The following is a 24,278-nucleotide window of genomic DNA, read 5'->3' as shown; positions in this document are numbered from 1 at the left end:
CAGGTGCCACTCGTGGGGATCCATGAGGTTTCTGCTTAGTTCGTCTGCCAGAGTATTTTCCTTTCCTGGCAGGAATTGTGCCTGCAGATGGACTTGGTAAGTCAATGCTGTGTCCCATAAAGCCATGGCTAGTCTGCAAAGGGGGTAAGAATGAGTGCCTCCATACTTGTATATGTACCACATGACCGTGGTGTTGTCTGTCTTTATCAGTAGTTGTCCCGGATGAAGTAGGTCCTTGAAGGCTGTCAGGGCATTTTGAACAGCTAGCACCTCTTTTTGACTGATATGTAGATGCTTTTGGTTTGTGGACCAGGTGCCCTGAATGTCTGTTCCTGCCATGTGTGCCCCCCATGCATAATCTGATGCATCTGTCATTAGGCTCTGCCTGGCTGGGGGTAGTGAGAATGGCTGTCCCTTGTTCTGGTGACAAGCCTTTGCCCACCATTGAAACTCCTGTTGCAGGCAGGGAATGAGAGTAATCGTTGTTTCCAGGCTGTGGCAATGTTGTGTCCAGACACTTTTTAGGTACCACTGAATTTTCCTCATATTCAGTCTTGCATATGGAATTGGTAAGATGCAGGATGCCATGAAGCCCAAAGCCTGCAGAATTTTTCTTGCAGATAACTGGTCCTTTGTTGCCATTTCCTTGAAATAGGTAGGCAGTTGCCTTTGTCTGGAGTGAGATAAGCCATCTGGGCAGTTGTATTTAAGCTTGCACCCAGGAATATTATCTCTTGAGAGGGTACTAGTTTTGATTTCTTTTTGTTGACTGTGTACCCTAGGCATGTTAAAAGTTTTTTCACAAACGTCAGATGCTGTAGCAGAATGTCCTTGTTCTCTGCTTGTATGAGGCAGTCGTCCAAGTAAGGATATATTTGTATTCCTCTTTGTCTGCAGTAAGCAATTACTGGTGCCAGGCACTTTGTGAAGACCCTGGGTGCAGTAGATAAGCCAAAGGGCAGTGCAGAGAATTGGTAATGCTTTGAGCCAGCCTTGAATCTGAGGTATCTCCTGCATAATTGTCTGATTGGGACATGCAGGTATGCCTCTTTTAGGTCTAAAGTCACGAGCCAAGCCTTGCTGCCCAGCATGGGCAGAAGCTGCTGCAAGGTCAACATCTTGAATTTTGGTATATCCAGGGAAGTGTTTAGAATGGATAGGTCCAGTATTGGTCTCCATGCTTTGTCCTTTCTGGGTACCAAGAACAGTCGTGAGTAAAATCCTTGTCTCTGTTCTTGCTGTGGCACTTGTTGAATAGCCGTCATGTCCATGAGAGCCACAACTTGTTTTTGAGCCTCTGTCCATTGATTTTTTGGCAGATCTAGCCAACAGTTTGCCCTTGGCAGGGCATAGAAGTGAAACTTGTAGCCTTGTGACACTATGTCTAGAACCCATTTGCCCTGGGTTATAATGTGCCAATTTTGAGAAAAAAAGTGCTAGTTTTCCCCCTAAGGGTGCTGCCAGAAGATAGTGCTTGGTGCAGGCAGGGGGAGGTCATTGGGACTGTTTCCTGTATGGTTGTGATTTGTCTTCTCCACCTTTGGAGGTAGAAGCACCCCATTGCTTAGACCTGTAGGAACCTTGCGGCTGTGATCTGCCTCAAGGGCGTCTGGATCTGCCCCTTTGAGGTCTGTCTGAGACTGGAAAGGACCAATTCTTTGTAGGCCAGTGTCTGCTAAATCTAGGTGGCTGTACCTGTAAGAAATCCTTGACCATTTGCATAGATTTAGCTTTGTCCTCCATTTTCTTTAACACCTCTTCTGCCTTAACACCAAACAAGGTATCATGTTGTAATGGAGCATCTAATAATTTTGCTTTAACATGATCAGGCAGATTTTGCTCCTTTAACCAAGCATGCCTCCTAATGACAGAACCTGTAACAGCGAGGCCTCCAGGGAATCAAAACCACACTGCAAAGTATGCTTTCCACCTTGTTCAGCTGCATGCAATAAATCCTGCATTTCTTTGCTTTCTGCACATTCAGAATTTACCATCATTTTCTGTTTAAGCAGTGTCATGATATATTGCTGGTATTTCAGCATATGAAACTGGCAATTTAAAGCCCTTATAGCTAAGGTAGCAGATGTGTAAATCTTTTTTCCCCATCTATCCAGTGCCCTAGAATCCCTGTCAGAGGGGGTAGGGTTTTTTGCAGTGGAAGCCTTAACCCCTTTGCGACCCTGAAAAATAGTTCTTGGGTCTGTAGTAGGGTTTTTGAAAAGATATTTATGAGAGTCAGGGACCCTGTAGTATCTGTCTGGCTTAACAGGAGCTGGAGGTAAGGAGTCAGGGGTCAGACTAGACTCTGAGATCACATTATGTACAATGTCTAACACAGGTGGAATAGCTAGAGGCCTGTGTTGAGGTAGTAAAAGGAAGTCTCTGAGCCTCTTCTTAGATTCTGAAACATCTTGGCTCTCCCAGTGGAAGTGCTCCCTCATGGTATGCAAGGTTTCCCCAAAAGAGTAGTCCTCAGGAGGAGAAGCTGAAGGAATTAATTCTTCAGCATCAGAATCCTCATAGGGGGGAAGAGAATATTCCTGATCAGAAGAGGAATCAGAAGAAATGGAAACCTGATCTGAAGATTCATAGTCTGTCTCTTGCCTAGGCCTCTTATCAGGAGGGGGATGGGAACCCCTGATCAAGGTAATTAAGTCTTCGGCCATTTTGAGCATCTGTTTTTTTGGGCATGGAGGCCTGTCCATGTGGCTGGTGAACTTGTTTCTTTGCCTTTAAAGGTGTTTTAGTCTTTGCCTTTGAAGTCGGTTTAATATATAATTGTTTAGGTCTGAATACACCCTCTGAAGCCGATGCCTGCTCAGCGGCTCTGGACCGATCTGAGGGAATAATCTCCAAGGCTCCAATACCTTGAGTTTCCAGTGGCCTGGCCGACTCCACGTGGGAGTCGGTAAAGGCCTGCGACTCTAAAGTAGAGGGAGTCAGGGGCTGCGAAAGAGCCTCACTGAGAACCGGTGAACCGGAGAATTGCTTACAAGAAGCTTCATCGTCGGTTTTGGACCTCGGTTGAGTGTCTTGTTCTTTGCATTTTTTGTGAACTCCGGTAGTCGGATGGCTATCAGACGACATTGTATAATTAAATCTTCGCCCAAAATAGCTTAATGCAAAATCGTACCGACGCTTAATAGTGCGTTGGTTAAATCTAGCACAAAACCGACAACTGGAAACATCGTGGTCAGGGCCTAGGCAAGGAATACAGTAAGAATGAAAGTCCTTATGAGGTATTTGCTTTCCACAAGAAATACAATTATTAACTTTTTCTGACATCGGTCTGGAGCAAGAAAAAAGTTTCCCCAACGGGTTACTTAACTTTTAATGAAGACTTCGGATCTGAAACTCAAACACGAAAATCTCAGGAGTCGGCCGACCGGTACTTGCGAACTGCTTCTGCTTCGGGCACTACGCGGCAAGAAAGACTGAAGAAAATGGCGTCAGCTGCATCTTTTATACCCCTGATGACCTAACATCAGGGAAGAAGTTCACAAACTGGGAAAGTCAACAACACAAGAACTGAAGATGGTGAGTGAAAGGAAAACTGCTCTTACGACTGGTAAAAACTCACGATAGTTTATTGAACAATTCCACACGACTGGTTAAGCGCTTTCGACTGGTGATCAGTCTTCATCAGAACAAACAACACATATCATCCCAAAGTATTTATACACATCCTAAATCACCTTAATTGATGTTTAACTAATTAAAATCCCGCCAAAAAGTTTAAAGCCATATTACACATTTTCTATAATACACTGTAAGTAAACCAACCTTAAATCAAGATGTGACTTTCAAATACACATGTAATATAATAATATATACAATAGTAATATATTCAGTAATATATACAGTGGGTAAAACCTCTTGGTGTAACTGTAATTATCCATATAACTATCTAATAAAAAATCTAATAAAAAATAAATATATATAAATATATGCACTTCACTTGTGTGATAAAGTTAAAAATCCCAGTAACAAACCTAAGAGTTGAAATTTACTCTAAAGCTAAAAAAGGTTTTATACTTATAAAATCATTGAGACTAGGTGGTCTCGTGGAATCCGTTAGGATTTGCCATTTACTTTCGCAAGCGGCTAATTTCATTTTCCAGTCACCCCCAAATGGGCGGACATCTATCTGTTCTACAATGGAAAACAAAAAACCATGTTCCTCGCCTTTATCCAAGATGTGTCTGTAAATTGCATTTTTGGTATCTTGTTTCCCTATTTTGTACGCATGTTCAGAATGCGTCTGTTCAGCTGTCTCTCTGTCTTGCCTATGTAATGGGCGTTGCATAGTTTACAGACTGCCAGATAGACCACATGTTTTGTTCTACAGTTACCACATTTGCTTTTTATAGTAGTATGACACAAATCATTAAGTTGAATAGTCATGTTAGAATTAATGTATTTACACTGTTTGCAGTTCCCGCATTTAAATGTACCCTTATGTGATCCATGCTTTGATCTTTCTGCCTTATTATCGGCTTTTTCTAATAGCCTTTTTATATTTGGGGCAGTTTTATATACACATCTTGGTTTACTACCCAATAGCTCTTCCTTGTCCAATACTCTAAGTGTTGACCAATGCCTTTCCAATATAAGTTTGAAGCCATATTACACATTTTCTATAATACACTGTAAGTAAACCAACCTTAAATCAACAAACTTTTTGGCGGGATTTTAATTAGTTAAACATCAATTAAGGTGATTTAGGATGTGTATAAATACTTTGGGATGATATGTGTTGTTTGTTCTGATGAAGACTGATCACCAGTCGAAAGCGCTTAACCAGTCGTGTGGAATTGTTCAATAAACTATCGTGAGTTTTTACCAGTCGTAAGAGCAGTTTTCCTTTCACTCACCATCTTCAGTTCTTGTGTTGTTGGCTTTCCCAGTTTGTGAACAGTTAATTACTGATGGCTGAGAACAAGGAATTATCTGCTTCTCCAGCAAGGGATGGTATCACTGAATTGAGAGCGGACCTCACGGTGCTACAGGGGGAGGTGCGCAAATTGTTAAATTTGTTTTCCGAATTTGTATCCTGCTCTAACAAAGACAAAAAGGTAGAAGACACCGATTGTAGTGCATCTCCGGAATTTGTAAGAGCTCACAAGGTTTCGGTATATTCGGATGACGAAGGAGACGTCCAGGATCAACGTAAGAGAGACACTGCGCACGTGCAAGGACTCAATCGCAAACCACAAGGATGTGGGGATGTCAGTACACCCGACCGTAGGTTTCCGGAAGTGTTACAAGACACGGACGGTGTCTTTGACAACATATCTGCTACAAATGTCAATGTGGACTCACCCGAACATGGTAAAACAGTTAACAACAGGGCTTTGGATTTAGCCCATACCGACGAGGATTTTTTATTAAGCGAACGCCATGACTATATGGAGCATGACTTCACTTTCGACTACAGCATGTGCAAAAAACGGATGGAGAAACAGTATGGTGGTGCCCGCCCAAAAGTCATCTCGGACATTAGCAGCCGCAGTAGGAAGGTTCATGATAACAAAGGTACTGTCTTTTATAATTCGGAGAAGGGCCGTAAAAGCCAAAATATCCAACATTATGACACACACAATTCTGATAACATAGGTGGCAGAAAGAAGACTAAAGAACATGTATTCAATGGCGATTCCTTGTTTGAACATTTTTTGAGGGATGACAATGATTATTTTGACATGGACATTAGGCATGGTTATGGCTTGAAACAAGATATAGATAATACATTCCCATTAAAGGAATATATCATAGAGTATGGCAAAAAACTATTGGCATATAAAAATGCCAAAATAGATTGCAGTTATTTATCCAAGTGTGTGATGCTGAAAATTGTGCCGAAAGGCTTAAGATTTTTTAAATTACCTTTAGGGATAAAACTAACATCTGTGGTTGAAAAAGAGTTTAACCAATTATTTGAAGGATTTGGATATGAGTACATGAAATTATTGATAAAGCACTTAGAGGAAAAACAAAATATATTAGCTGATGATTTAGAACAAATGAATGGTAATATTTTACAACACAAGGATTTTGATGGTTTAAATGATTTGTACATGAAACAGTTTTCCCTTGCTGACAATAATGCTCACAATATAGTGGACAGGAAAAATAAGAAAATTCAACGTGACATTGAGGCCCATAAAAATGATAGAGCGTACATATGGCCCAACCATAAGGACATAGATTCACACAACAAACAACCTACAAGAAGAAGTGAATTTAGGAAATCACATAAAGAAGAAAATTTTCAGGGGGGGAGATTCTACCCAGCTTGGAGGGTTCCCAACCAATGGCACAAGAAATAGATAGGGATGACAAGTATACACATACACACTCATGTCACACAGGACGATATCCCCTCAACGAGACAATTGGATTACCCTAGTGACCTGGGGACACAAGCGAGTATTTGTAGTGAAGCTGCAGACAATGATAAAAAGCCTAGTATCGTTGTACACGATGGATTCAAGGTGTACAATTATACCTCTGTAGAGGTAGACAATATAAGTGCCCAAATGCTAAGCAAAGGGATGAAGTTTATTCCCATGTGTGGATGGAACTTAATCGATTGTATTAAGGAAGTGAAAAAATACACCAGGAGACTCAATCTGGCTTTAACATTTGATAATAAGATGGAATCTAATTTAGCAGACAGGGATACAGCTGTATCAGTGTGCAAGAAAAAGAGTACGTACATACCAGCATTCAATCCACATGTGCACAATTACGAACAATTGGTTTGCAGTGACATATACTGGACATACCACAACATGAAAAAACAGGTCCACAAACATCCAGACAACTTAACAAGTAAAGAAAGGAATTGTTTGTCGGAATTCATGAACAATAGAAACATCAGGATCATGAAACCCGACAAAGGAGGCGGGGCAGTTATCTTCTCTTCAGAAGATTATAACCAGGAAATACTCAGTATTCTTCATCATTCAGGAAACTATGAACATATTTCATTGAATCAGGTCAATATAGGCCATCAACGATAGATCTTATAATAGAAGAATTTCTCATTGACAACAGGATATCAAATGACACGTATATTTTTGTGAAAGAGGATCATCCAGTTCTAGCCAAAATGGTTGGTATTCCGAAGTTACATAAATCCATTGACCAACCACCCTTTCGACCGATTGTATCTGGTTCCAGATCAAAAACCTACAGATTAGGGAAACTTATAGACAATTGGGTAAAGAAGGTTTACGACAACATCCCCCACATTATCAAAGACTCGTGGAGGTTCTTGGGTACCATCACCAAAGACTTGTGGGAAACTAATTTGATCTACCTTACAGTGGATGTAGTAGACCTCTTTTCCAGTATCCCTAAGACTGAAGGACTGGAATTTTTTGAAAAGAGTCTGACTAGATACACCGATTTTTCCTGGGAGAAAATCAGCATCATTTGTGACATGATGTCACTGGTGTTAGATCACAACTATATCTCCTTTCAAGGTGAATTTTTCAGGCAGACAAAGGGAGTGGCGATGGGAGCATCATGTGCTCCCATCTTTGCGAATTTGGTCATGGCCGAATGGGAATCGGTGTATGTGTTCAACAGCCCTTTCTACAAAGATATCATAACATACATTAGATATTTGGATGACATTTTTATTCTATGGAAGGCCTCTGAGGATAGGTTACTAGAATTTATGGAGTACCTAAACAAGACAGTCGAATTCTTGAAATTCACTTATGAATACAGTTACCATGAAATATCATTTTTGGACGTAGCATTGAGTCATAACAATCAAGGGTTCATCTCTAGGGTGCATAGGAAACCCACTTTTTCCAATGATTACGTCCATTATAGTAGTAACCATCCCCCCCATGTATTTCAGAATGTCATAAAGGCCAATGTGTGCAGTAGCAAGAATGTCTTCTAACAAATCAATCTTGGAAAAGGAGCTTAATACCATCAAAGAAATGTTTTTGAGTAGAGCTTACCCTGAAAAGATGGTCTTGGAGGTCATCAGTTATGTGTACAATGAATGGGGTAATAAATATCCACCCCTATTAGGTGCGTATCAGATGGACAAAAAAGTAGGAATTTGTAGTGAAACATCAGGAAGAGTTTGTGTCCTTATGTACACCCGACCACACATATTATAAAGGAAATATTGGAAAGGCATTGGTCAACACTTAGAGTATTGGACAAGGAAGAGCTATTGGGTAGTAAACCAAGATGTGTATATAAAACTGCCCCAAATATAAAAAGGCTATTAGAAAAAGCCGATAATAAGGCAGAAAGATCAAAGCATGGATCACATAAGGGTACAGTTAAATGCGGAACTGCAAACAGTGTAAATACATTAATTCTAACATGACTATTCAACTTAATGATTTGTGTCATACTACTATAAAAAGCAAATGTGGTAACTGTAGAACAAAACATGTGGTCTATCTGGCAGTCTGTAAACTATGCAACGCCCATTACATAGGCAAGACAGAGAGACAGCTGAACAGACGATTCTGAACATGCGTACAAAATAGGGAAACAAGATACCAAAAATGCATTGTACAGACACATCTTGGATAAAGGCGAGGAACATGGTTTTTTGTTTTCCATTGTAGAACAGATAGATGTCCGCCCATTTGGGGTGACTGGAAAATGAAATTAGCCGCTTGCAGTAAATGGCAAATCCTAACGGATTCCACGAGACCACCTGGTCTCAATGATTTTATAAGTATAAAACCTTTTTTAGCTTTAGAGTAAATTTCAACTCTTAGGTTTGTTACTGGGATTTTTAACTTTATCACACAAGTGAAGTGCATATATTTATATATATTTATTTTTTATTAGATTTTTTATTAGATAGTTATATGGATAATTACAGTTACACCAAGAGGTTTTACCCACTGTATATATTACTGCATATATTACTATTGTATATATTATTATATTACATGTGTATTTGAAAGTCACATCTTGATTTAAGGTTGGTTTACTTACAGTGTATTATAGAAAATGTGTAATATGGCTTTAAACTTTTTGGCGGGATTTTAATTAGTTAAACATCAATTAAGGTGATTTAGGATGTGTATAAATACTTTGGGATGATATGTGTTGTTTGTTCTGATGAAGACTGATCACCAGTCGAAAGCGCTTAACCAGTCGTGTGGAATTGTTCAATAAACTATCGTGAGTTTTTACCAGTCGTAAGAGCAGTTTTCCTTTCACTCACCATCTTCAGTTCTTGTATCAGGGAAGAAGTGACAGCAACCGACGCAGGACCCAAGACTTTGAAATTCAGGCCGACTGATGACAATCTGCCAGCAGGATAACCCAAATGTAATGACTGCAACAGTGAAACACTAAGAACATCAATGAAATATAAAGTTGCTTTCTAGCAGCAACCTCTTCATTAGTTACATCTCTCTTTAATGTGGAATTTAGATTAGTTTTATTTCTGCAGAGATTGTGCATATTTATTGATACTGGTAGACTGTAGAAGTTTGAGTAGACTTTTATGATGGAAATGTTCTGAATTGGGCAGTTTTGTCATTATTGGTTCATGCATTTTGTTTCATTGCTTACTGGAAAAATGTTCAAAACAATAAATTTAAAATGCACTCTAACAAGTGTGCCGTATTATACAAGAAATATAATTTAATACAGTTAGGAAGGCATATTAAATAACACATGTATGTTTCAAGTGCAAGGGGCCTATGATTTGAAAACAGCCCAAAGGTAATCTTTATCCACCACTGGCCAGGTGCATTTTCTTTGACTGTGGGTTTTAATGTTGTTTCAATGCTAAGTCTATTTTCATTGTGAGACTGTATTGGTTTGTTTAGCAGCTATTAGTGTTTGTGATATAAAATGTAAAGTACACGTTTTAAATGAAATCCAAATAATCATTGTAGAAGTAAAGCAGTATGCATGTTTCAGTGTTTATGGCAAATGTGGCGAAATAACCAAGTAATAGGACATTGGAATGGCTGCAGGGGGAGAAGGCTGTGTATGGGGGGGCCCCATTTGACCATGATTCCGTGAGGGGGGAAGGATGGCAAACTCAGTCAGCACCAGGTGGTACAAACTCTAGCTATGCCACTGATCAGTAGGCCATGGAGAATGACTTTTGGAGGTCCTAGCAAACTGTATCATTCTTTTGCTAAGAGTAGAATATTGCCTACTATTAAATGCCCAAGTTTTACCACAAAACCCACATACTGCAAGTCACCAAAAACAAAATCCTCAGGTTCATTATTTTCTCCCTTCCCAGTGAACATCATTGCTACAGATTAAAAAAAAAATGGTTACTATTTACTATAGGGTCTGGGCCATATTTTGATTGTCTGTTCTTCAGTTTGCGTTTGAAAGTTTGTATCCCACAATTCCACTGGAGTAGGTGGGATTACATAAGTATGCATGCATATTGTATGCTAATGAGCATACAGATTTGTACCTATTTTTCATGGGCCTTTGTCTATATTTTTGATGTTTCTAGGTCGAGAGGTATGCTTGGGAGGCCCTCATGGAAAGGCATTCCAGAGCACTGACAAACCAAATGAAGCTCTGATTCTAGATACAATGTCCACTTTGTAATGTGTAATAAAGATGTGAGCCTTAGACTAAGTGGCTGCTGCACAATCATCATCAATGTCTATGACTGAAAAGGCAAATGATGTAGCCGCAGACCGAGTCGAGTGGGGCTCTAGGGGTTGTGGTAAATCTAATCTTTTTTGGGAATAAATCAGTGAAATGCAATCAGTAATCCATTTGACTAGAGTGAATTTAGATAGTCTGGCCCAAGCGGCTAGGGGAAAAGGATACAAACAGTTGATTGGACTTCCTGACTGCTTTGTCCTGTGAAGGTAAAAATGGAATTAGCTGTGCACATCAAGCAGGTGAAGCATATACTCCTCCATATTCATACATTTTGGAAAGAAAAGAAGACTGGTAATTGTATGGACTAGTTAATGTTACTCTCCGTCGCCACTTTAGGAAAGAAGGCATGCTGGATTGTTTGTAGAGATACTTTGCCTTTATGAAAAATAATATAAGGAGGCTTGGCTGATGAGGCCGAAGTAACAGCCACTAAAGACTGTTTTCCAAGAAAGAAACTTCATATTACATTTGTCTGCTGATTCAAAGGGTTTCTAAGTTAAACCCTGAAGGACCACAGTAAGGTCCCTAGGAGGAGAGGAGTCTTTTACTGGGGCTCCGAGAAGAAAGACTCCCTTCATAAAGGCTTTACACAATCTTGGATGAAGCCAGAGATAGGGATTTGTTTCCAGAATGGAAATTAGATATTGCTGCCAAATGAAGCTTAATAGTAAAAAAAAACAGCCCCCTTTTTTAAAAACAGTTGTTAAAAAGAGATGAATGGCTGCAACAGGCACTGAAAAGGGATCAATATCCTGGCTGGAAGCCCAAACAGAAAATCTTTTCGATTTGCTTCTGTAGACCTTCTTGGTAGACCCCTTCTGGGAGGCCAAGAAAGTTCAAGAACTGGGGAAGCAAGTCTTACCTGCCGAGGTCAGAAGGGGGCAATGAGGATGACTAAGCTCTTCAATCTGCTTACTTTGTGTAAGAACTTTGGAATCAGAGGAAGAGGGAGTAAGCATACAGGAGACCTGGGGGCCAATCCTAAATCACATCATCCCTCAGTGATCCCCTGGAGGTGGGATCAGAGCAAATTATTTGATGCACTTGTTGAGGGATGAGGCAAATAGGTTGGAGCAAGGCTGGCCCCAGCAGCTGAAGACAAAATTCACCACAGATTAACTGAGACACCTCTTGTGAGGAATTGGAATGGATTTGCTGAGCTTGTCTCCTAGTTCGTTGGTTTTCCCCTGGATGTGTGTTGCTATGAGAAAGCGGTCTGAAGCAATCACCCAGTCCCAAACCCTCATGGCCTCGCTGCACAGGGGGTAAGATTGGGCCCCTCCTTGCTTGCTGATGTACCAGACTACCAGCATGTTGTCTGTTTGAATTTCAACAGTCCCTAGAGGGAGAACATCCTGAAATGCTTGTAACACTAGCAGGACTGCTCTCATCTCTAGGACTCTGACATGTAACTTGGTCTCCAGAGGGGACCACATGCCTTGGACCATCTTTCCCATGAAATGCCGACCTCCCCCACCCTAGTTGGGAAGCATCCGTAGTCTCGGTGGCAACTGGGGTGGCAGGGAAAATGGTCTTCCCAGAAAAAGGTTGTCAGACTGAATCTGGCAGCGAATATGATGTTTGCCGATTGGGTTAAGTTTTATGGGAAACAACAGGGGGCTGGTAAAGTATGGACCACTGTATCGCCAATGTCCACTGAAGGATTTGCATGAAGAACCTTGCTAGACGGACTAGAATTATGGCAGCTGATATCGGCCAAAGAGCTTGTAGTTTTAACTGTATTGGAAGAAATGGGTAGGATAGTATGGCCTGAACTTGAAGCCTCAAAGATGTGATGCGACAGAGAAGTAAGGACACCACCTGAGTTGTAGCATTCAAGAGGGTTCCTATCAATTCCAGAATCTGTACTGGGAATAAGTTTGACTTGGTATGGTTTATACAGATGCCTGAAGTGCTGGAAACCTGTAGCAAGTAGTCCCTGGCTTGTAGAAGTTGATCCCTGGATGGGGCGGTGACGAGCCAATCGTCGAGATATGGAAACACCTGGAATCCTTTGAGTATCAAGTGAGCTGCCACTACTGTCATGCATTTGGTAAACGGGCAGTACTATGAAATGGTAATGAAGAGCTCTCAGTTGAAAGCAAGATGTCTCCTGGATCACCATTACATTTTTATGTGATAGTATGCATCCTGGAGATCTAGCGAGCACATCCAATCGTCCTTGGGCAGAAGAGGCAGGATGGACCGACTCATGACCATTCAGAACTTTGTCTTCTTTACATAGTATGTAAAGTAGACAAAGTTCTGAATGGTCATGGTAGACACTCTGGAATTTATAGAAACTCTGGTTTAAGTTGCTTAAATCCAAAATGGGTCTTAGGGCCCCTGGTTTTTTTTTGGCATTAAAAAGAAGTGGGAGTACGTTCCGAATCCTTTCTGGTCAGGTGGTACCTCCTGGATGACTTTTTTGGAGCAGTATTTGTATTTCTACAGCTGCATGTTCCTTTTGACTGGGTGGAACATCTGGAAGTTTCCTTTTTCGATCAGGAGGAGGAAGAGAAAATGGTATGTAGTAACCTCTGGATATGACCCTTAGCACCCATGAATTTCTTTTATTTCTGTCCAGGCATCTAAGTGCAAAGAACAACTACCCTGACTGCCTTCAGAGATGGGCAAGGCTTCAGGGGTACTGACAGACCCATATCAGAAAAGGAATCTCTGAAGCCCTGATTCTGCGAGCCCCCTCTGCCTTGAGGATGACATCCTTCCATTGAAGTTTCCTCCTCTGCCCCTGGAGGAATTATCCCAGCACGAATCCAGGAAATGTCCTTGAGATTTTCTGAACCACATCTTACCACCTCATTAGTTTCTAGAAGAAGTATGCGGAGGGGTAGAAAACTTGATTCCTCTAGCAGACAGAGTCTTTACTTTTTGTTTGTTGTGGGTGAATGTGTCTTTAACTGGTGAGCCAAATAAGGAAGAGCCATCAAAGGAAGCATTGACAAAGGATGTCTTGAAGGGTTCCGCAAAGTTGCAAAGCCTCATCCAAGCATGTCTCCTAATGGCTATGCCTAACTGGCAGCTCTTGAGGCACCCTCCTCTGCGTGGGAGATCAGCATAATCAATGTATTACAAATGGATAGCAGAGTGGCCAGTTGGAGAGAAACCTTTGAGGTACTCCACAGACACGGACTCAGAGAGAGTATCTGATACAGATCTCAGCAGGAATGTAGCAGATGTGTACACTTGCTTTCCATATTTGTCCATCGCTCTGGACTCCCTGTTTGGTTAATGGACAGAGGAGCTTTGTTCTTATAGCTCCTTTTCTTGGTGGCTGCCACCACCACTATAGCATAAAGTGGGCCTCCCTTTCTCCAGTGAGGTCCATCAGCAGTAGGTACCAGAAATTGTCTGGGTACTTGGGGATTGGTTTGACAACGTTCAGTTCCTTCCAAGCTCAGTGGAAAACCAAGTGAATAGGTTCGTCTGCCATAGGGGTCACGCAAGACATAGATGGTCCAGCATCGAAAGCCTCTAGAAACTCTGACTCTTCAGGAGAAGGAGATTGTGAAGAACAGATGCCCTTCTGTTTGAGGACTACAAGGATATCTCCAAAGGAGATGTCATTGGGTGCAATCTAGGGGATCTTTTTCACTCATCAAAACCAGTGTCTTCTGTGAGAGATTCCATGGGCGAATTTGTGTCTCTCCTCTCTTACACATCCTCTTCTGAGGGACCACTTCTGTGGGGTGGTTGAGTACCAGAAGAAGGGAAAAGTTCTTGTAGGGAACCTGTTTGGAAACTTCCTGGAACTGGCTGTCCCTGTGAAACAGGTGTGATGGGCTCAGCACTCGGACCCAACAAGGGGCAATAGTTAGGATCCGAGATAAGACAGGATGGTTCTCTTTGCAAAGAGAAAGCCCTTTCTACCACCTTGAATGCTGAAGGACCAGGGGAAACCTCTTTTCCCCTCCTTGGAACCAAAGCCTCCTGGGAAGGAAGGCTGGGGCCACCCCTGGATCCGAGTCTCATGGCGAGAACTGGATCTGAACTATCCAGGGTTGAGGCTCCAAGGGGAAGGGATGGATCTGACAAAGTCGGGGCCAAACCCAATCCCTCAGTCTCGGTGCCGACCTCTCAGATCTGAGACCTTCTCTGATCCAAAGGTATCAGAATCAGTCAGGGACACCATTAGAGTCAAAGAGGATACTTACCTTGGATCTGACAATGAACCTCTCAGGGGATCTTGTATCCTGGTACTCTGAAACCATGAGTTGGATCGGAGTAGGAGAAAGAATGGGATCAGCAGGTGCACTCATGGACCTATGAGGGGACAGAGCTGGCAGGACCCCATCTGTATCTGAGGCCTGAGAAATTTTCAGATCCTATCCATATCTGCCTCTGTCAAACTCCTCAAAGACCTTCAAGACTCTCTGGATGCTGGACAATAGTGTTTCTTTGATGCTTGGAAAGGCTGAGTGGGTAAGGAAGGAGATACAGGTTTCAGGGTGTGCGCTGGAGTACGACTGCAGCTTGTCAGATCTGAAGGCTTAGTATCCGAGAAGGAAGTATAAGGTAAAGGGGAACTCACAATAGGAGCAGAGCCTGTCAGATCCAAGGAGGACTGTGGATCTGAAGGTGGTCCAAAGGGCTTCAGATCTGAAGTGGTCAGATCCAAAACCTTCCTAATCTTCTCTAATGGATCTGAAGAAGCAGTCAGGGACTTGTGAAGAGATCATTTCCTGGACTATGAGGAAACTTGTTGGAGTGCTTTGGAGGGGGTTTGAGCCCCAGAAAAAGCAGGAAGCAAGCCTTTTAATATTAACTTATTGCACCTGTCCAACAGAGCCCTGGGGTTAAAAGTGGTGGAAACGGTACAAGAAGAAGTAAGATGGTCACCTCCCATGCAATAAATGCACTTATGTGGGCATCAGAGTTCAGGATCTTATGCCCACAAGAAGCACATTTCTTGAATCCAGTAGGTTTCTCAGACATATTAACGAGAGGAAAACAAGCAGTGTAACTTTCTAGCCTAAGGAAAAAATGGTTAACAATCTACTAAACACTTTTTTATATAGATAACCTAGGACAGAAAAGGGGGAAAGAAATACCTAAACGGGAATAAAAAGAATGAAAAGGAAAAGTACCAGGAATGGTACCAAGATTATGAGAAAAACGGTCAGGAGAGGAGAACAAGAAATTGAAAAGCCTGATACCAGCAACTGCTAAAGAGGGAGGAAAGAAGCAGTTACTAACTCTAGCAAAGAAGAGGAAAGTTCTAGGTAAAAATTTGAGAGAAAACTAGAGAAAATACTATTGCTTACCACCTTAAGAATGAACTTCCATCTTAGCACTATGGTGGCAAATGAGATCTGAGGAGTTAGAGAGAGAATACAGCATTATGGGTAGAGGGAAGGAGCTCAAGAATTGGATCCAAAGTCTTCTACATGTGGCCGAGGTTGGACCAGACGGTTGGATCTGAACCCAGTTGTAAGAATGAAAAGAGACATCATCAGATCAGGATCATTTCACAGCTACTTTGTAAGCTGTCCATACAACCTATAAGACTAAAACATTTTTAAACATTTGGCATCCACTACAGTTTGGCTGCTATGGCACTGCTCAGTAGCATCTACACAGCCAATTAATTAAATAACTTCCCCAGTGCCCTGTCCCAAATTTTCCCAAATCAGTTTAGGTAGCACTCGAGTATCTCTTGAAAAAGCAAAATAGGCTTGATGACAACTTCAAAGCCATTAACATTAAACAAATGACAAAAATTAATAAACTAATGAATAAATATAGCCATTCCTACCCTTAAGATGTTATAGCTCTATCAGTGGTAGGTCTGAAAAGGCACCAGTAAATATCATAGAATCACGTGTCCTGATGTAACATAATGATTGAAGAAGTCTTGTTTAAAAAAAGTTATACTGCACTCCTTTGAATGAGGACAAATCCAGTTACTTAAGCTAAATAAAAGTTAAAAAAAATGATAAAAGCCTCACTGACTTACCACTATCTTCCTCAGCAGCTGCCTGCTCTGTAACTGCCATCTGAAGCTGTAGCTTTGCATTTTCCAATGCATTCACATTAGTGTTAGTGGGGTTCTTCTCACATGACTTCCTTTGTGTTTCAGCAACATCCTTCTTAACAATTTCACCCACTGCAAGTCCTAAAGGAAGAGACAAAATTTGCACTAATAGTGAACTCTACAACAGTATGGCAGAAAAGAAAGAAAAGTTAGACTGTTATGATACAACATGCTGCATAAAAACCATGATAAAAACAAGAAACAAACAAAAAAGCTCTAAGCCATGACAGCCTCCCCTAGCTCAGGGATATCTGACAAATTACAGCCTGTTAGCTGTAAAAAGCCCTCAAGATCACCTAAAGCAACCTGCAAAGAAGTTTTATTAATTCTCCGGTTATCCACTTTATCCTATTTCAGGCTTGTGGGATTAGAGGAAACATGAAGCAGAAACACAAAGCAGAAAATAAGACAACTAATAAAAGACTTTCCACTTCTCTTCTTATTAAAATTTTCAAGAGTTGACTAGAAATGCTGAAGACTTGGGATTTGTTCAGTGAATATCATCACATCAGATACACAGCTGAATTTGAAAGGAAGGAAAGCACTCTAGTCTCAATGAGTATTTTATTTTACTTTGCAAGTTTTCTTAATTCAGCTTGTATCGCTGTAAAATGACAACATACTTTCACAATTCATTCTCAAAAACCTCTGCTGTTCAATAACATGGATCCTAATAGTTACAATCAGTCTGAAAAACACTCATGAAAGACATGCAAACTGATAACCAAAGATCTAGCAGACTTTAGGAAAAAGACAATGAAACCTTTGACAGTTTTACAAGGAAGTGTTCCAAGCCACAACTTAAGCCTGAAGGAAATGTAAAACTTATCTGATACAATATAATGCAAGGTCTTTCTGCAAAATGCTGTCTAACCCAGTAGCAGAATTATATCACACTTCTACAATATCTGGTTTATCATATTATTTTAACACCTGTCGTTCTAAAAATACTTTTACCAGAAAAATCTTTTTCAACATACCAAAAGGACTAGAGGTTGCTGGAGTAACTGCTGTTATTTTACCAACAGCTACTAAAGAGTAACGCTGAATGTGTAAGCTGTTTTCTACCTACCACATTTCATTGGCTGGAATAAAAGCTTAGCTAAGTTGAACTTTATTACTTTATTTTCTGTCAGGACTGCCCTAGTTGATTAGTTTTGCTCTTGTCCTAGTTTCTGGGTAATAAATGTTAAAATTTCATCTTCAGCATTGCCAAGCATTGTCCAAGGAGAAAAAAAAAGAAAAAAACTAAGATGATTTGTGAATTCTGCTCTGTTCTACTAATCATCACAGTGAGTAAAGGACTTTGATAAAGGATCCAAGCTGCAACATAACTGCCTTCCTCTATTCTTTAATTTTCCTTCAAAACTTTTATTTTTCAAATAAAGTTGAAATAAAATAACTTGTGCAATCCTCATGCATGTGCACTATATTTTTCTTCCACCAGTGACTAGGCTAAATCTCCATTCCTCTTCACTTTCCTTGCGCTTAGAATTCACCTTTGTCTACATCTGATGGTTACAGTTCATTTTTCCTGTTAAACAAAAGACTGTTTTTAGGATTGTGACTAAGACACTTTTTCCTGTTTTTCTCACACACATCTGTTTCACAAATGTGTGTCAACCCCTACACTTTGCAAACAAGTATTATATGTTTCCCAACTCACTCTATTTCCTCAAAAAATATACACCATTTACAATGGGTGCAATCCAGGATATTACATTATTCTCCTTTTCTGATTTTTCCTGTATCAGTTCATTTACCTTCTTTATCTCTTCCTCATTTCTTTTTTAAGCCATGTCCGTTTTTATTTCTTGATTCTTGTCTACTGTCCACAAATTCCATTTAATTATCTCATTGTTATTCCTTTGACTTTATTAAGCGTTACTATCTTTACCTCACATGCTCTTAACTCTATTATAGGCCATCTTTTCTATATATTCAGTTGTTTCATAGATTTCTATCTTCTAGTAATAACCTTCTCTAAAACAATCATAAGGCAAATTAATGCCATAACATTTTTCGGTCTCTCAATCTTCCCTCAGCTTAGAAACAAATTCTTTTGAAACCGTACATTCTGTCCCTGGTATGCCCTTTATTAAGATTTTATATTTCATCAAAACAGTGTCTTAGCCTCTCATATCCCCAGATCATATGTTCCCATACATTCTTCTTTTTCACATTTCCATCTCTACTAAGGGAAACCTCTTTTGTAGTCTTCAGATATGCAAAATTTTGCAGATATTTCCACCTGAATATGTTAAATTTTCTAGACTTTATTGCTAATCAGGGAGCTAAACATTTTTCTCCCCACTGTTTGAGAGTTCAATCCCCAGTCTTGTGGACTGTTTTGCTCTAATTTATGTTTTTTGAGTATCCTCTATATTTTTAATCCCACATCTTAATTCTAGCATCTATCAGACATTACACTAGTTCTAGCTTAATCTCTTTTCTCTTATTTTCTGTTACTAATCCACATATAGTAGTTGTGCTTGAGAAGTCAGATTAAAAAGTGGTTTGACTTCTTCCCATTCAAACCACCTGCCCTCCTTACTTATCTGCCCCCAATATCTCATCTTGTTTTCTTTCTTCCATATCTTCTCCACAATGTCTACGTTTTGTGGAGACACACAAGAAATGGAAGGGCAAGACCGGAAACCCTCCAGGTACACAGACTCGTCCTCAGAAAAGATGATGGACTTCACTTCCAGCCACCTATCTGAGGATCTCTAGGATGTCTGCAAAGGAGACATCATCAGAGGATGACCCTTCTGAATCATTGAGGTCCGTGTCTGACATGTTGGACTCCTCAGGGGAGTCTAAATGCTTCCTCTTGCACAACCTCATCCGAGGGACCTCCTCGGAGGGGTACTCGGGTGATGTTTTGGAAGAGATTGCATCACCTAATGGGGTGTCCTGGGGTTTAAGGTCTCCACACCTGCATGCACACGATAGTACAGAGGCGGACACTGGCGCTTTTGGGGGACGAGTACTAGGAACTGACAGCAGAGCAGTCAGAGGTGACAGCCACCTCTCCTGTCCCTGATCAAAAGGAGCCTCTGGCTCTGAGGAACCAGAAACCCCCCCCTCTGAACCAAGGCAGAAGGCTCAGAGGCCGATGTAGGCACCAAGCTCACCCACACCGAAGCCCCGAGAGGTAGATTCGGGTCAGTCAACTGTCCAATCCAACTCTCCTCCCTGGATCCAATGGGAGAGAGTCATCTTCTAGATCCCTCGACTTCTGATGGAGCCAAGGAGGTTGGAGCAGTAGTTGGGCCAGACAATCCTGGAGCAGGTCTCGGCACTGACGATTCCGCTACAATCGTGTCCAAGCACTCCAGCTCCGAAGCCCCAGAATGGGTCAGAGGAGGAATCGACGTAGGAGAAGATATGTTGGTCAGCTTCGAATCCCTGTGGGTTGGAGTTGACAGTATCTTGGCCAGCGGCAGCATCCATAAAAGCCACTTTACCATTCACACCACATCATCGTCTGAAATGCTTCTGGATGATCGACAGGATAGGGTCAGAAACCTCACAGGCTGTAACAGCAGTGATCTCAAGACTGGGGAGACCAGTTCCAATACTGGGGAACGGCTCCCAAACTGAACTCTGTCGGTCCCGAGATCACAACTGGAACCGAAGACGTAGATTTATCGAGATCGAAAGCTTTCAGGTCCGAAGATGAATCCTTTGCCTGTTTTTCTGCCGGCTCCAACATTGAAGCAGCAGAAGACTTTCTCTTACTTGACTTTTCAGACCTGGAGGACGGAGATTTCTCGGACGTCTTTCAGGTACTCTGATCCTCTTCCAAAGCCTCAGAAAAGTGGGTTTTTAACAAACCTCTGACTACGAGCTTGTTCCTTTTTTCAATAAATATCCTAGAACTAAAGGCATGACAGAAGGAACAAGACTCCTAAACTTGGACAACACCCAAGCAATACACACAGCTGGTGTGTCCATCAATTACTGACATCTTCTGACTACACTTGTCACACTTTTTGAAACCTGAAGGTTTTGTTTCTTTAGGGTCCTTAGACATCTCTACCAGTATAACACATTACCAGAAAAACAAGCACAAGAAAAAACAACACTTTTTTTTTTTCTACTAGTTAACTGGAAAAAACAACCTTATAATACTAATGCATAAACAAAGATATATTATAACACTAATATAGAAGGAGGTAAGGGAAAAATAAGCCCTCTAAGTTAAATGGGCCGAAAGGACCCTCTAACTTAAATGGGCCCAAGGGAGCCCTCTAACTCAAATGGACTACCCGAGGTAGACAAGAAAAGGAAACTATTCCAAACTCTCTAACTTAAACGAGTTTGGCCAAGATCGGAAACAGAATGAACAGGTCAAACAGGCCTAGCAGTAGACGATGGCCACCAGAGAAAATAAACAGCAGCAACAACGAACACCGGAAAGCACAAGATAGCAACCCTAACAGCTGAAAATGTTAACTAATATAACAACAACTTATTTTAAACTAATTTTGAATCATCTTTGTAAAAAGTATAAGAAAAGAAGTTTCTACTCAGCCAAGAGCCTGCATGGAGCACCCAATCTGTTTAGCAGCAAATGAGATCTGGGTATTCTTCCTACAGCATGATGAGATAGGGTACAGCCTCGAGCCAATGGAAGCTCTCGAGCTTTTGTACAGTCCGAACCAACCAGCAACGAACGAAGGTGAGATAGGACAACATAACATTGACTGTATTTTGCATGTGACAGTTTTATTCACAGCCCTAAGTCCTGTAAGTAAGTTGAAAAACATTGCCTCTATATTGATTACATGAACAAGTAGGTGACAGTCTGTGGTGCAATAAAGAATCCACATCTGCACACAATGTATTACAATGTTTTGTTGGTCCATACCGTTTAACCTGAGTATTTGAAGGGTTGCCATGAAAAGCAGGAAAGCTCATGATGTTTTTGTGATTGGAACAAGAATGTTTAGGGAAGTAGACAGAGTGGCTGGATTGAACATATATGTCACCTACAGAAGTGTATCCCTCACTGGTAAGATCAGACCATAAACTAATCTCACTGGATATTCACATCCCGACCCCACCCCCTGCCCAGAAAACCACAGTGAAAAACTTCTCTAAAGCAAATTTCACACTCCTCAAAACCGAGGTGGAATCCTTCAAAGCCCCCGAGCCTGTGGAAAATACGGCCCAGACCGCAGAATCCTTTATAAACGCATTCTATGAACACCTTCAGGAATGCATGGATCATGCAATCCCAAATAAAACCAAGACCCAATCCTCCAAAGGCATACGTCCTGTCTGGTGGACCCCAGCCATAAACAAACTATACAATCGAAGAAGGAAGCTACTACATGATAGAGCAAAATCCCAAAAAGGGAAGGCATCTCTGATCAGTATTAGCAAAAAACTACGGGCACTCATAAAATTGTCTAAGGTCAGCTTCGAGAGAAAAATTGCACAGGACACTAAGGATAATCACAAGGCTTTCTTTAGTTATGTTAGGAATCTGGGTGGGAATTCCCAGATTTGCTCAAAATTACTCCAAAATGACAAAAAATACATCAAACCCACAGACATTGCCAACATCCTAGCTGACAGGTTCAGCGCAAACTTCTCCCCCCATCCCCAACAAAAGGGCAAATATCTATCCCAGCAGAGTGCTGCCCCCCTGACATCTCAGATGCTCAGGTAAGAGCCGCCCTCTCCAAAGCAAAAAACACAGCATCAATGGGACCAGATGGTGTCCCGGGCTGTGTCCTACATGAACTCCAAGAAGAGCTAAACCCAAACATAAAACTACTGTTCAATCTCAGCCTTACTACAGGATATGTACCCAAAGAGTGGCGTACAGCAACAGTGGTCCCTCTCCACAAAAGTGGTGCCTCAACGGATCCTGGAAACTATCGCCCCATAAGCCTGACTAGCTTAGCCTGCAAAGCTATGGAAAGGACCATCATGGACCTCATAAATAAAGATATTGGGGACCTACAGACACTGGATCCTACCCAGTTCGGCTTTGTTAAGGGCAGATCCTGCCTCTTAAACCTGGATGATTTCTTGGAAACAGTCACCAAGGCCATTGACGAGGGGAATGTGGTCCACACAGCCTACCTGGACCTCGCAAAAGCCTTCGATACAATACCCCACTTGGGCATTATAGATAAGCTCACCAGCTTAAATATAAACCCCTATGTCACTAGATGGGTTGCAAACTGGCTCAAGGACAGAACCCACATGGTTAGAATTGCTGGAGCCATGTCAGACTCCAAACCAGTTACAAGTGGCGTCCCACAAGGCTCAGTCCTGGGACCTCTCCTGTTCGGTATATATTTCTCGGAGGTACAGGCCAACACGGAAGGACTGTGGCTGACCAAGTTCGCAGATGACTGCAAACTGGGCGCCATAATCGACTCTCCAGCCGACACAAGCATCCTCCAAAAGGGCCTCATAGAAACAGACAACTGGTGCCAGAGCCATGGCCTCAAGCTAAACGCCAAAAAGTGTATAGTCATCCCTTTTGGCAAAAACAAAGTACCCACAAATTACAACATAGGTGGTAATCCATTAAGTACAGAAGAAGTAATTAGGGACCTAGGGACCCAAGTTGATAGCAATCTCTCATTTGACAACCACGTGGCCAAAGTGGTTAGAAAAACATTTTATATAGCCCACCTAATCATGAAGGGGTTCACATCTAGATCAGGAGAGGTCATTGTGCCTCTTTACTCATCCCTCATCAGGCCCATAATTGAGTACAATGCCCCTTTTGGGATGTACCTTACCAGACACCTGCAGCAACTGGAAAGACCCCAAAAGTACCTCACCAAGAGGATAAAAGGGCTCAAACAGATGCCATATGCTGCCCGGTTAAAGAAACACCAGCTCTACTCAGTGGCATACCGCCTGCTCAGAGGCGATCTGTGCCTGACGTATAAAGCCATGCCCAACCTGGAATTAATGGACATGCTGCACCTCAGAAAATCCAAATCCCATCGAGCTACGTGCTCGAGAGACTTGAACCTCAGCACTGAAATAAACAGGACATGCTGGAGGGACAGATTCATAACCCAGAGGCTCCCTTCACTCTGGAATAAAATCCCAATCCAGGTTAGGCAGAGTCCCTCATTGACTCTCTTCAAGAGGAATCTTGATGAGTGGATGGGAGATCGTAGGTTTACTCCGGGTATCACTTCTGTGTCACTGTTAGACAGAGGCAGAGTATACTAACCTCGAAAAAGGGCATAGCAAAATTTATTTAAAATGGGTGGCGAAAGCCAAACACACTCTGGCTAGGCTTATAAATGCCCTAGGGCAGATAGCCTAGTATGAACCTATGAACCTATATGAATTTTATCTCCTTTTATGTACCTAACCGTTTTGGGTGGGCAAGAAAATTACAGTGGATCCTTGTTGTGATACAAGCCCATGATGGACATTTGATTTGCTGTGTGATTAATAGTAGTGACAACATAAATACATTGATTAATTTCATAATTTGCTTTAAAAATAAAATTCAGTGTGTGTCTCAAAGCAGCCTGCGTTTGAACACCTAAAGTGACTGTGTGTTGTGGCAGCTAATTGTTTT

At 41.5% G+C, this 24,278-nt stretch overlaps 1 protein-coding gene across 1 annotated transcript in view; it reads right to left on the bottom strand.

Moving 5' to 3' along the window:
• NEK1 (NIMA related kinase 1) overlaps nucleotides 1-24,278 on the bottom strand; it is a gene marked incomplete in the record, with an annotated part of 3,475,820 nt that overhangs the window by 803,963 nt on the left and 2,647,579 nt on the right. Inside the window, 1 exon segment of the mRNA XM_044062568.1 lies at nucleotides 16,625-16,783. Coding sequence (XP_043918503.1) covers nucleotides 16,625-16,783 — 159 coding nt within the window.

This window comes from Protopterus annectens, chromosome 2.part1 (genome assembly GCF_019279795.1).
Source record: "Protopterus annectens isolate FY-2018-M chromosome 2.part1, PAN1.0, whole genome shotgun sequence".
Taxonomy (NCBI): domain Eukaryota; kingdom Metazoa; phylum Chordata; order Ceratodontiformes; family Protopteridae; genus Protopterus; species Protopterus annectens.
Note: the sequence above shows the minus strand (reverse complement) of the source record. Positions and strands in the feature narration are given on the sequence as shown.